Below are 15,241 nucleotides of genomic sequence, written 5' to 3' on the forward strand. Positions count from 1 at the left end.
TTAATCGGTTAATAGTGATTGCACATTAATATATCGGATTTTTCTAGATTAGACGTTTCGTTTATTATTAACACAAGTCCATTGACAAATGGTAACAATGAAATTGTGGCATTATACGCTTGAATATTGGTGCATGTGTTGAAGCCCACAAATATACATACAAATTGTAATTTAAATATATACAATATATTTACTAAATATAACTAAATATTTTATTAAAACACTATGTATAACATGAAATAAGAACATTGTTTTTAATAATCGTTTTGAAATATTTTTTTGTACATATCGAGGAGATAATGATCTCTAAGGTGTTGAATTTATCAAAATAGAGAAAAATATTTTGTATGACGCGCATGTTCACTTATTCTTCTTCAATTTCATTGCTGCATTGTCCTTCTTTGCACAAGTCCGCGATCCAAACAAGAGTTTCATTAATTTTCGGAGAATAAATAGCGCGATATAAAACACTATACTAATTACGGTGAATATAAAGACGTAAATGTCTACTAGATTCCGTTGCCACCAATTGAGTTTAATTCCTGGTGATTGAAGCACGTTTCTGAATTTCGTTACATATTCCACCCAAAATATAGCTGTATCCAAGGGCTTCATCGGTCGATCGAGGAACAGTTTTGACAGTTTTTGGATATTTTCACTGAAATGAAGAGAAGCATTTATTGACGATCAATATAACGGGGTTGATATTTACAGATGAAATTAATTATAACAAAACTCAAAAGTTCGTAATGAGCAATATTTTTAATCACGTCATGTTTTCATTCGACGCTGAATCGTGAAATTTTAATTGTTTTTAACTGTAACAGTGCACATTTTTTACATAGATTTTACATTTTTCTTATTTTTTTTTCATCCATCCTGTTCTGGTTAAAGCGTTTGCTCTTATTATTTAACCTTTATGCATAAATCGTATTTCATGGATTCGTGCAGGTAAAATGGACGTGGAATTTAAAGCACATACCAATTGATTAGAATTGACTCACGATATGCATTGGAGAGTAAAGCAAGATTTGGTTACAATAGAGAGCACACGCTCTGTTTATTCCGCGATATGGAACGGTGCAACCGGTTATGGATCAATAAATGGCTAATAAGATTTAAAGCAGTGAATTTTGACTTCTGAAGTTCATTTAACTTGTGATTGTTGCACAATGTTATCATATTAACACTAACAATAGTAAAATCACATTTTTATTTAAACAAAATTTTATTTCTGAAAGTAATAAATGAAGTTATAAATATAATAGACATACAAAAATAAATAAAAAAGGCAAAAAACTTTAATAAAAAACGTATATAACTAATTATTTCCATACATATACTGATTATTCCGAAAATATTATTAAAGCCTCAATGATCTAAAAGCTTAGGACGCTCGCACGGAATGCTAGAGATCCGGATTCGAGGTAATATTTTCGCAATAAATAAATTTATTTATATATACAGATTTCTAGCATATTAAAATCTTTTTAACAGATGCCTATTAAGCATCAAAAATTTAATTGTTGATATTATTTCAATAGTTTAGCCTGCGTTTTTAAGTTCGGAAAAATTAACTCGGTGCACAGTAAATGACTACAAATATAGTATATATATGCATGTGCATATATAGTATATACAAATTCACATTGAATTATTTAAGCATTACAGATTCAGGTCCTTATTGGTCTTTATTTCCTATTTCCTATTGATTATGTTTAGTGTGTAAGTATATGTATAAAAGATACAATTATAACGTTATTATTGCACGATCACTAAATGTAATATCTTGTGAATTCAGCACAGGTACGTCCTGTATTTGCAATCTCTCTCGCGATCAATGTTATGATTCCATTAAACCCAGTTGAACACATTACAATTAACAGACAACTGTACAATGTTTAAGCTTTCCGATGTTAATAGTCTTTGAGCACTTACCGATAAGAGGAATCCTTCAGAATGTTATTTATTGCCAAAGTTAAGTTCTCCTCAGTAACATTATTTATTGAATTCAACGAAATAGCCACCTTCTTATTGACATAATTTTTAATGTTGACACGCTGATCACCAAACAGAGGAATTCCAATCATAGGAACTCCGCAATAGATTGTTTCTTGAGTCGAATGGAGCCCGCCATGTGTAATAAAAGCTCGTGTATTTTTATGCTCTGAAATTCATAGTGATGCTATTTTTTCTTTATTGCGAAAATATGATTGAAAATGATTGAAAATTGCACCGTGATAGATATAACAATGATTTAAAAGATGATGTAGAATATCTTCCTAGAAAACCAATTATTTGATTTTTATTTATTTCAAGTTTTAGGAACTTGTTAGGATTTATTAGTGATTTTTATAATTAGTGATTTTTATCTTGAACAATTTTTAGAACTAGTTCAAAATTTTTTTTCCGAATATAATGAAAGTAGTACATTTTTTTCCAATTGTACAAAATATTTTCCGTTTAATATAATTAATTAAATTTCAAAATTATTTATTTTACAAATGCATTCTTCTCGACTTTTCAAATATATTATAAAGTCAACCCAATTAGAAAAATTTCTATCATGAGAAAATACGGAGAGCGATTTTTGGAGATACTCAATTTATGTATAAATATTTTATTGCTGTAATATGCAAATCCTTGAATGAACTTTTTATATTGAAAATAATTGTAAAAATAATTATATGACGAAACGAAAGTTATTTTATGCTCTGATGTGTGACCAGTTGATAATTACGTACTGAGAACGGCGATCTGCGGGAACCATGATTGTGTCATGACATTTTTCGGTAAGCCTGGTAATAGCTCTTCCTTTTTCACGATTTTCATCAATACACGAACCGGTGCGATTTTCTCGAAAGATGCATAAATTTGTTGCAACAGTTCCTTAGAAAAAGTTTCAATCCTCACCATAGAACCGAATGAAAAGTAGATGCAGCCATCCTTGCTTTCGTCCAACCATTTTTGCACTTCCTATATACGTATATTTCTTTAGAGCATATAATTTATGATGTTAATAATTCTTCCTGCATATACGAGACATGTTTTTAAATGCAAGAAATTTTGAAACAAGCATATTTAAAAAATATTTCTTGCAAGAAAATATGAGGTGTAGTTGAAAAAAAAAAATGTTTTGAAACTAACGTGGTTCTAATATTAACACATATAAAAAATAAGAGCATAAAAAACCACAGCACAAGTTATAGTTTGTGATATTTAATTATTATTACATTCATTAAAACATTAAACGTTTCGGCCACAATCTGGCTATCTTCAGTAATTCAATAATATTCTTAAAACGCAGAGTTACATCTAGTTGACATTAAATTCAACAGTCGAGAGTTGTAATTAAATAAACATGTTCTTTTGTATGTGAAGATGCTTCATGCAGTAATGTTACACGGTCAATTGTCATATCAAGAAAAGTGTAGAACAAGAATTTCCTGATTCTAAATAAAATTGTATATATTAAAATCTTCTAGTCAGAATATAAAGAAAAAGAATCATTACCTGTTTTACAGCAAAAAAACCAAACGATGAATCTCGAATATTTCTTTTACACAGTTAGAATTTTGTCGTGACATTATGTGTTGTTATTTGTCCTATCATATATTTTACCACTATTTATATATCTGAGTTAAAATTTTTAGAAAGTTCTAGAATTGTTTATTAACAGAAAGAGACATCCTTTTTTAGAAGAGGAAAATAAACCTCAGGCAAACCTTCCGTGTCACTTTGCTTATTGATACCACTTGTTTGTCTTTTTATATGTATCATTTCCGAAATTCTTCTTTTCGCTAAAGATTGTTCTCTATCTAAAATTCTTATATTATCCCAATCTAATTCATGCATCTCATTCATACGGTGACGTGAGACCACAGAAATTTCGGAAGAAGGTTTTCTTATATCAGCCTTATGTTCTTTAATCCGAGTTTTTAATTTCCTTTTGATTTGGCCAACATAAGAAGATTCACAGTTTAAGCAATTAATTTTATAAACTACTCCGCATTGGTCATCCTTAGGCAAAGCATCCTTTCCTGTCTTAATAAATGTATTCAATTTATTCATTGGTTTATAAGCTATATTAAAACCGTACATATGTGAAAGTTTTTTAAATTTTTCCGAAACTTTGCCCAAATATGGTAACGTGAAAAATTTTTTAGAAGTAACATTAGAGTCACATTCATTATTAATTTCTTTAAGATTTTTATCTAAATTAGTTCTGTTTTCCAACGTTTTAATTCTATTATTTATTGTAGAAAATATAAACTTTAAAGGATAACCATTATTTAGAAACGTGTGAATTAATTCAGAGATGTTTTTTTCATGAAATATAGGATGGGATAAGAATAGAATTCTATCAAATTGCCCAATAATAACTCCCCTTTTATGTTCTAACGGATGATTCGAAAAATAATTCAGATATCTCCCAGAATTGGTAGGTTTTTTATAAATATCGAAGATGATATTTCCTTCCTGTCTCATTAATTTAACATCTAGGAAATGTATGCCGTTATCATCGAAAAAGTCCACAGTAAATTTAAGCCTTTCGTGATATGAGTTAAAGGTTTATTTTCCTCTTCTAAAAAAGGATGTCTCTTTCTGTTAATAAACAATTCTAGAACTTTCTAAAAATTTTAACTCAGATATATAAATAGTGGTAAAATATATGATAGGACAAATAACAACACATAATGTCACGACAAAATTCTAACTGTGTAAAAGAAATATTCGAGATTCATCGTTTGGTTTTTTTGCTGTAAAACAGGTAATGATTCTTTTTCTTTATATTCTGACTAGAAGATTTTAATATATACAATTTTATTTAGAATCAGGAAATTCTTGTTCTACACTTTTCTTGATATGACAATTGACCGTGTAACATTACTGCATGAAGCATCTTCACATACAAAAGAACATGTTTATTTAATTACAACTCTCGACTGTTGAATTTAATGTCAACTAGATGTAACTCTGCGTTTTAAGAATATTATTGAATTACTGAAGATGGCCAGATTGTGGCCGAAACGTTTAATGTTTTAATGAATGTAATAATAATTAAATATCACAAACTATAACTTGTGCTGTGGTTTTTTATGCTCTTATTTTTTATATGTGAAAAAAAAAATTTAAATAAAAAAGTATTGAATAAAATTATTAAATATGCAACGAAAAAGTATTCATATTTCTATATTTATCATAATTGTTATACACATAATCACATATATAATTATTAATGAAATATCGAATATTTTTATATATTTAATAAAAATTTAATGACGAATCTGAACAAGTTTATTTTCATTACGCATATTGCACGAATAAATAAGTTTAATAAAATTTAATAAAAATATATTTTATATATTTTACTTTTATATATAAAATATTATTTTTTTATTTTTTTTATTAATATCACATTCTGTTTATTTGAACAATAAATTTTATACTTTCTGCACAAAATAATCATTTTATTTAACTATAGTTATTTTTTCTTATTTTTTATTTAATCTTGAACGAAAGGAGAAAATAAAACTATATATTTAGCAATAAAAAAACGATTTTGATTCTAGTCAGGTTTCATTATATCCAGAAAGAACGCTTTGTGAATAATAAGGAAAAAAGTGATTTATGTTGAAACATACCGGTGATAGCGGATCACCCTCGTCGCTGAGATGCAGACCACCGACCTCGATCACGTTAGTGGTCATCGGTCTGATTCCATTTAACGAATTATGAGAATTGACCAGGTATAAAGATACATCGTTGTATAAATCCGTGATATGTTGCAAGTTCATGCCGAAGTGCTCATTTATCAATTTCAATTGCTCTGCATTTGTATAATAATGAAATTGCCAAGAGAGATAATGTATCACTAGGAAATTTGTTAAACGTTCCTTGAAATTCATGTGTTGACTGTATCCCGAGAACATATGCGGGATATAAGAAGGATTCATCGGGTTGGCGGACATCTCAGAGAGCCAATCATGAAAAACGCTGGCTACCGTGGCGACCATGGGTACTTTGAGATGACGGCCGAAAGCCATGTAGCACGGCGCTGCGAACAGCTGCGTATATTGTCAATTGATTATTATTAATTAATTATTCGTGCTCGATAAATTACATCTTGTAATCATTCGTGTGATATTGAGTGCATATAGTTCAAACGTACAAACACTTGTTTGACCGGGTAAAGATACGCGATAGCGCTTGGATAGCGCACTGGTCGTTTAGCAATGCAGTTAAGTTACGAAGAGACCTTGACGCGATGTCGCCTCGAGATATTACTCATAAATAGCAGAAACGAATTACCATTATGTCACGCGGCTACACATGACGATGAGAAAAAATAGATATGACGATCAAACTAAGTGACAAAAACAAACACGTACTATTATGTCAGAGTAATGCATCAGAATTGCTGATTTTGCGAGCCAATTTGAATCGTTAGAACTCGGCTTATAATGCATTTTTCATGAATTTTTTTACAAAAGTAGTGTTTTTTAACACACATCTGACACAGGTTTACTAACTGATTGTTTAATTACACATTAACGTTGATCATGTTACATCTTTCACAATTGGAAAGTATTATCTTCGTGTTACGAATACATAGTTAACACGTAGTTCCTATTCCTGATTCATTTAGCCACTATTTCGCATTCAATCATTCGAAAACAGGTAAAAGCTCGTTAGAACTCTCTAAACACTGTGATATTCATTGAATGAGGCGAATTGAATAACGCAACAAGTATCATACAACTCATATCGAGATTCAAACGCTTCCCGGTTTATTATATTGAGTGTGGCAATTTCACGTGTCATTACATCTGTTCGTTATAGTTGCTCTTTCTGCTTTGTTTCGTTCCTCATTCTCCCTCTACAAAACATGAATATATAACTGTTCCATTTTAAACTCAGAAAGCGCAAGAAGACATAATTAAAATAGGCTTCTTAAAAGAGCTATGTCATTTTCGTTAACTTAATTTATTATATTAATTAGTGAATAAATATAGATATAATAAAGTTAAATCGAATGAAAATGCAAATTAATTAATTAAAATTTCTAATTTGATTCATTAAACCAAAATGGAATTCAATTTAATTAATTCATTTTAATAAATTATGCAGTCTTTTTGTGATATGTTATTTGTTATTTTATATATAATATGACTCCGAATTTATGTACGAATATTTGTAATATGGATCATATTTTAATGTCTTCCGTTCTCCCGTCATAATATCTAAAATTTAATGTAAGATTATATATAATCGAATGTTATGCAGATGTATCGTATAACTTAAAAACTTATAGGAATTAATTAGTGCGGAAAACTTGACGTACAAGCGCTGAAGAATTGTAGCAGCGGAAAAATTTTCATGAAAAATGCATAGTCATAAGTAATAATCTTAACGGTTCGAGTTACTTTACAAAATCGACAATTTATATGATACTTTTATATTTCGATATTTAAATATTGTAAGAGAGCATTCAAATTAGCTTTATGATGGGAAATTATCATTATCATTATATTGAGATAATAGGACGACATTTTCCGTGTCAAAAGTTGTTTTCTGGTAGTAAATCACTTTAATAAAATCAGATACAGCATTGTCTGTCGTGTGTAATAAATATTTAATAATTAATGAATAATTAACGACTTGCGAGGTTGTAAGCATGAGTCAGTTAATTAACATCTCGTTAAAAGCGGTAATAATTTTCGTTTAATGAAGTAATGTTTACTTTTTAACCGCGTTTTATATTTAACTTTATTAATTATCTTCACATATTATATATTAAAAGTCTTCTTTTATACAATTCAAGTCTTCTTTTGTACAATTTTCTAATTACTGTTCGTTTTATGTAATTTTGCGATAAAAGTTTTACGAAAACGATTTTTGCCAATATTATCTTTTATCACGATAATGATTTTAAAAATACAAATAAAGTTATATCCATTTTCTCATTTGCGTTGATTACTTATGCTAATTCTTTTGTAGGATGAACTTAGGTAAGATGACCATCTTACCCAAATTTATCTTACCACCTTATTATTTTTTCTGAAGTATACATAATATTCTATTGTTTTTACCAGACTTTATATATATATATATATTTATATAATCATAGATGACTTAGATTTTTTAAATGGAGATTTTTTTCTTCAGCAAAGATGTGTCGCTGTACTAACAGTTTTTATTATAAAAATATTGAATAATATATTATAAAACAATCAAGGACTCTTAAATTTCAATAACAATGTAACGATAAAAATGGGCAAATAAGAGTCGATTCTTTAAAATGTAAAGTAAAAAAAATTCTTAATGGGAATTAAATACATACAGAAACATGATAGAAACAAAGATATTATACTATATGATATCTCTGTTTCTATTATGTATGTATTTAGTTCTTATTAAGAATTTTTTATACTTTACATTTTAAAGAATGACTCTTATTTATTCCTTTTTATCGTTATATTATTATTAAAAATATTGAGACTAAAGCTTTTTTTGCGAATTAAGTTTCAGTGATACAGAATAATAATTACTAAAGTCTTATTTCGCATTTAATAATAAGGGAATTTTACTTAAAGAGAAATTTAACTTAACAATTAATTACAAAATATGAATATTTAAACAATTATAAAATTGTAAAGGATAATCTTTTGATAGTTTTCTGAAAATAAGTCAAAAATATCAGACATACCTCTAGAATGACGAGATCATAAGGAGGATCTTGTGGCGGGTTTTTGATCAGCTCTTGTATCTTTGGATAACTGAACAGATTGCAAGATGTGGTTCCGACTAGCTGAATCAAAGTGGCCATAGATGGAGTGGAGAAGCTTAGTGCTTGTGTCGCGGTCATATTATTCGTAACTTCTGGCAGAGTGCCCTTTATACTGATATCCTTGTAATTAGGTACTGGTTTCTTCAATGGGAAATGCGAGACCACATCTACTTGATGACCGCGTCTCGCTAATTCTTTCATCAGTACTTCTTGCATGTTCCAATGACTCTTACCATTTAACGGGAACAAACCAAGAATTCGGTAACTGGTAGCAATTTGGTCAAAAGCCAAAATTACAAAGAAAACTGATAGCGACATCTTCATTTTGATCTACGTGAACTCAACCGGTTCTGTGTCAATATACGTTATATTCGAGTATCTGTCGTTTTACGTAATCTTTGATGTGCGCAGTGATTCAATTGCTATCATTATAACTGTGCTATCGTTATACCAACTGATTACACTTCACCTGAAAGAATATCAGTTAACTGAAATGAAGATAAAGATGACATTTTTGTGAGAACGATAAAGATAAGATTAATTCGGATTATAATGGGGATGTTTTGCTATCTAATTGAACATTAATAATGTGTTAGTTAAAATTTTCATGTGTATAAATATTATTAATATTGTAATTTCCATTATTATCTCATATCATTATTATTTATTTTAACATGAAATATATCTTTATACAATTAAGAAATGAACATGCAGAAATGAAGAGAGACTGTATTATTGTTATTAGGTTGTATTTAAAATTTTATCCGAGTGCTGCGTCATTCTATTTTTATCGTTCATTAGATGTCAAAACAAGGATAAATTATACATTTGAGCTTGACTTGCGTCAAGTTTCTGATGTAACCCTACTCACTCTTTGATATCACAACAATTTTGTATCAAATTATATCAATTGACGAAAGAGATGATTTGATGCTCCATGATATCACTTATTGTTCGAAGTCTTGTAGAGAAGATCTTTCACAAGTTCGTTGGCAGCCAGTTGATTACGAATACTAACCGGACTCTTGCTACAGACTGAAGGAAAGATAGATAACATGAGTGGTAGTGGTGGTAATTGACGTTTCAATCATTACAAACTAAGCGTGTCAAAGTCTATCTATGTGAAAACTTTGGATGTGCGGTGTTCGCCAAAAGTCCTGGGCTATCTGAATAAATCTATCTGAATAATTCGAGATATAGGATTGAAATTTACAGGGATATAACGGAATTGTAAAATCTATCATTAAACTTCAAAAACATCTACCTTAACATTATCTTGAGGGGGGGAGGGGAAGAAAGAGTCCTGAAAATTTTAAATGGGGTTGAGTGAAGGCTTGTTTGAAACTATTCGTTCAACTATTTCTGAAAAATCGATTCAATTAAAGATGAGCCAAGATGAACGCATGCGCGAGTTTTTTTCACAGAGTTATGATCATTTGAACATTGTTATTCGAAAGAAAGAATTACATTTCTTTTGTGTGTGTGTGTTTGTGTGCGTGCGTGCGTGTGCCACACACACACACACATACACACACACACACACAAAATATGTGTGTATATATATATCTTAGTTACTACTTTATTTTTCTTTTATTATCATTTTTGTCCGTATATATATATATATATATATATATATATATATATATATATATATATATATGCGCATATATACACACTCGTACATATTACGTATTATTTATATTTTAATTTAATATTTTTTAATATTGAGAATTAAAAAGATTAGATTAATTTAAAATTCATTATAAATTAAAGTAATTTAAAAATAATTAGAGGAATAAAAATCTAATAAATGTAGAAAATGCTACAATTATTTTAGTTAATTAAATTGTTAATTAATTAAATTGTAATATTAATTAATTAAAATGTAACATTAATTCAAATTATTATACATAATTAAATCATTATAATCTATATTTTGTCAAAAGCTTTTTGATTAATTTCGTTGCATATTTATATCATTACACATATATACATATAATATCAAACATCATAATAATATTTGCACGCGCATAAGAGTGTTATTTCCGGTTAAATTACTGTATTTTTATTTATGCTATCATTATCAGTTAATTGTCATCGCATACTAATTTTTTATGCTATTAGAAGATAGATTTACATTAGATTAAAATGCTTTACGATCATATATAATTGAACAAAATGCAACAGATTAAACATGATAAGTTTTATGCTATTTTAATATTGACATTTTTTTTGTAATAACTTTTGAAATTTACGTACTAACGTTTAGTCCGTAAAATGTTTGAACTTAACATTTTTATTTTTTTGTAATATTTTTATAAAATGCTCAAAATTTAATTACTGTTTTTCATGCAAATTTTTTTATGTACGTATAGATATGATGCAAAATGAACTTAAAGCAGCAACTGCGCATAAATATATATAGACAAAAATTATATATAAAAATATAAGAAACAAAATGGATATCATATTCTAAAATCTAATATATATGTATCTCAGAATACGATGTCCACTTACTATAAATTTTCACTTACAGATGAACATGATCGACATATACATATACCATGCTTAGAACGATAATACATACTCTCTAAATCTGAATCAGTGGATAGTCATTAATTACCCAGTGGCACATTTAGCACTAATAATCAATGAAGTTCAACTAAAAAGGAAGAATGAGCATTATATAACTAAAATATTGACATTTGCACGTTACTTTCAATCTTCCAATACCGTATTCATTGAATTTAAGCACTAAAACAAGATTAGTTAGATCATATAATAAAGATTAGCTGGGTCAGGAATCTCATATTTAATTCACTGATTATCAGTTGGCACTGATATCAGTGATTATTCACTGATTCAGATTTAGAGAGTAGATAATGCGAAACGAATTTAGAATTAGCTGGACTGGATTTTTCATAATTTTTTTTATTTTTTATATAAAAATAGTTTTTAAAGTATTCTTTTATTTGCAATTATATTATATATATATATTTTATTTTAAAAAATTATAATAACGTTTTTCGTGAGCAGTAAAATGTTTAATTTCAGAATGAATTCTGATTCTAACACAAAAATTTAATAAGAGGCAAATAATTAGTCATAAATTTTTCTTATCTTTTAGTATTATTTAATATATTTTTTAATAAAATAATTTAATCTTAAAATTAAAATAAAATTTTTTGCTTGTAATCAACTAAAAAATAAATTTTATGTTTTTATTTTACTATATAGAACAGATTAAAAAACTTATATTTATTGTATTTCAAGACATCGAGACAATTTCTATGAATTTGATGATACGTACACTGAAAAAATATTTTATTATATTAATTGGAATTTTTGATAGATTTTACCAGAAGATACAAATTAAATAAGTAAAAAGGAAAAAGAGCTACGAGCCTAAAACATAAAATGACAAACTGTATAAATAGTTAAAAAATAAAATAAAACCATGTCATGAAATTAAAAACATAAATTATAATTTGACAATCAGAAGGTGAACAAAACAAACGTTTCGATCCTTGTTGGATCATTTTCAATGTGACAAATAAATTAATGTGACAAATAAATTAATAATAGAGTTGTAACATAAATAAAACATAAGAAATTAAATAAAATTCGCATTCGGACGCAAAATTAACTGTAAAACTCGCTTCAAATTGAAAGGAAATCAAACAAACGATTATAGTTGACACAAATGTGTTCCTCCAAACCGTTTGTGTGTATAAGGACGAACATGTTTCTGTTAGCAAGTATAAATTATAATAATAAATTAACGACGGAAATAAATAAAAATAATAAGAAAAGTACAAATCGAGTCGCAAACAATAAAAAGAAAGGTACAAAACAAGTCGCAAATAATAAGTCAAAATTAAAAGAAAGAGGCAAAAATTATCTTTGATATTATAAGACAAGCACATAAGAAATAATAATGATGATAGAAAAAGAGTAAAATGCCGACATTCATTGTATATGTATAATGAATTTAGAACAAATAAATTTATAATAAATATCCTATGTGTGTCAAAATGATGTATTATCGATTAGGCAATGCGATGGGAATCGAAATTGATCATCTCTCTAGGAAGCTAAGAGATAAAGTATGACATATAAAGACAAGAAAGTTGAAATAGAAAACTAAAAAGGAAGGGGAAAATAAGAAGGAAAGAATAAAGTGGAAGGGAGAGAAAGTAGTGAGAGAAGAGAAGGATAGGAAAGGGAAAGCAGTTAAGAAGGAGAAAGAGATTGAATGATCTGTGAGTAAGTATCAGGTAAAGATTCGGTATCATTTTGCCTATTAAGGCCTTGTTTCTGTCTTTTAATATGAATCATTTCAGACACCAATCTCTTATTATAAGAAGATTCGCAGTCCAAAATTCTCACATCATTCCATTTGAAATTATGATCAAAATTGATTCGATGATCAGTTATGACAGTAGGAGAACCTGTATTCTTTTTGATGTCAGAGATATGTTCGTGTAGTTCCGTGCTCAATTTTCTTTTTGTCTGACCAACATAACTCGCCTCACAATCATCACATGAGATCTTGTAGACAACATTCTGATTGGATAGGAAATCAAGCTTTTCCTCTCTTTATGAAGCTTTTTAAAGTGTTAGTAGGAATAGAAAGTAGTCGTGGGAATAGAAAAGGGAATAGAAATTTACAAAACATGTATGAAACATAGTAGAGATGGGAAGGAAACTTTCAGAAATAGATTTAACATAAGAAATCGTAAAATATTTGTCTTTATTACGTGAATAGTGCGTAGTATCTTTGTTTTTATATTTGTGAAACTTTAATCTGCGTTCAATTGTAGAGAAAATAAAGAAAATAAAATCACTTTCTGATTGTCAAATTATAATTTACGTTTTTAATTTCATGACATGGTTTTATTTTATTTTTTTAACTATTTATACAGTTTGTCATTTTATGTTTTAGGCTCGTAGCCCTTTTTCCTTTTTACTTATTTTGATTTATTGAGCCTTATTATTTTTATAACAAATTAAATATTTATAGTTAGTATAGTAAATCAAACATTCGAGATAACCGGAAAACAGAATGCGCGATTATCTACGTTTGTAGAACTGTGGAAAATATTTCATACGGCTTTTTCAGTCATTCTTTTTGTAACATCGCGGATGTGCCATTTTCTCAGACTATAGTCACAAGGGAAGGAAGAAAGTGATTTATTTTCAATAAAAGTTGACGGAATCGCAAGAGATCTTGGATAAAATACACACTATCAACGTTTCTTCGAAACTTAGATCTTGTGAGCAAATGCGAACTTTCTGGAGCTTATAACCACGATAGAATCCCTTAAACGTGATTTCGCATTAATATAGTTTAAAGTTCCCCTTTTATACATATATATATAAGTTTCTATGCTCTTCTTCATTTACGAATTGTTTATATATATATAAACGCACGGATATGAAAATGACATAAAGAAAACGAACAAGAATATGTATTAAAACACGATATTTCCATGTTTTGATATTCCGTTTCAATTATAATATTATGTAATAGAATGTGTTTTATTTTATAATATACGATATATATTTTTAAAATGTAAATTGTCAAATTTTATGTGCACTTGTAACAATTTGTAAAATTGTGGATTAGCTTTGAATTTATTCTATCTTCCTAAACGAGAAGATTTTATGAGTATGCCGTGAATCTCATATATGTAGGAAATGTGCCTTTTGTCGACATATATGCTTATAGTTCTTCAGTGATGAGTAATATTTTGCGAATTGCTTACTTTTTTATGACCGTCGTATTGCGTGAGAAAATTTATCCAATTTGCCGTAGTCAATTTACGCGGTGCTATTTATGATATTTTTTTTACGATGTCATTATATTGCTTCACAATTTCTTATATATTACGATTTAATCTCATACTGTTAAATGGCTGGCTAACAAATTACGCGTTTTATGAGATCATCTGTCTATCATCCTGTTACAATCTCCTGTTTAAATTTTTATTTCAGAACCATATTGTCGACTCACTTTCGATGGATGGTCCTGTTGGCCGAACACTCCAGCAGGATCAACAGCTTATATACCATGTCCTAACTTTATCACCGGCTTTGATGCATCGCGTAAGTACGTTAGTAGCTGTAGAAATGCGATAATTAATCATCTAAGCTATCGTTTTTTTTTCTTTTGATGAATAACTAGTCATTATTATTGGTATAGTGACTAGTGCTATTTTGTAATTGGAACTTGCGAACTACTTGCGTCAGTAAAATGAGTCTTGTTTATGTAACTCTAGTACGCCGCAATTATTTTTCATATTCTTCCAAGAACATTCAAAATCACATATCCCAATATTTTAAATCTCTCTTATCTCATTTTTTTCCTCGTCTCCTCTTTATTATATTAACGATAATAATTAATGACTTGCATACACATATTTTATATGGTTTCATAATAATTTGATA

At 28.3% G+C, this 15,241-nt stretch overlaps 2 protein-coding genes and 1 long non-coding RNA gene across 12 annotated transcripts in view; 2 read left to right on the forward strand and 1 right to left on the reverse strand.

Moving 5' to 3' along the window:
• Positions 1-15,241, forward strand: part of Dh31-R (Diuretic hormone 31 Receptor) — a 116,567-nt gene that overhangs the window by 19,511 nt on the left and 81,815 nt on the right. For 5 of the 10 annotated variants that reach the window (XR_015545001.1, XM_011058599.2, XM_011058603.2 and 2 more), the window contains one exon: positions 14,789-14,899. Coding sequence is in view for 4 of the 10 variants with exons in the window: in XM_011058599.2 (XP_011056901.1) it covers positions 14,789-14,899 (111 nt within the window). In the remaining 6 variants the exon portion in view is untranslated. Of the gene's footprint in view, positions 1-9,287; positions 9,383-9,746; positions 9,863-12,844; positions 13,058-13,913; positions 14,068-14,788; positions 14,900-15,241 lie in introns of those variants that run through there. The other 5 variants (XM_011058605.2, XM_087405912.1, XM_087405911.1 and 2 more) reach the window with 5 other exon arrangements.
• On the reverse strand, positions 39-9,805 carry LOC105147523 (UDP-glucosyltransferase 2). Its single transcript, XM_011058594.2, has 6 exons — positions 9,663-9,805; positions 8,711-9,260; positions 5,646-6,068; positions 2,745-2,976; positions 1,939-2,167; positions 39-658 (listed from the first exon to the last, which is right to left on the reverse strand). Exons 2-6 carry the CDS (start codon positions 9,113-9,115, stop codon positions 361-363), a joined length of 1,587 nt encoding a protein of 528 aa, XP_011056896.1. The 5' UTR covers positions 9,116-9,260; positions 9,663-9,805; the 3' UTR covers positions 39-360.
• LOC147909851 (uncharacterized) lies at positions 4,623-5,466 on the forward strand. The gene is made up of 2 exons (XR_015545005.1): positions 4,623-4,771; positions 4,833-5,466. It is a non-coding gene; the product is annotated as an uncharacterized LOC147909851 (long non-coding RNA).

This window comes from Acromyrmex echinatior, chromosome 4, assembly GCF_024713525.1.
Source record: "Acromyrmex echinatior isolate Ae372 chromosome 4, ASM2471352v2, whole genome shotgun sequence".
Taxonomy (NCBI): Eukaryota; Metazoa; Arthropoda; class Insecta; order Hymenoptera; family Formicidae; genus Acromyrmex; species Acromyrmex echinatior.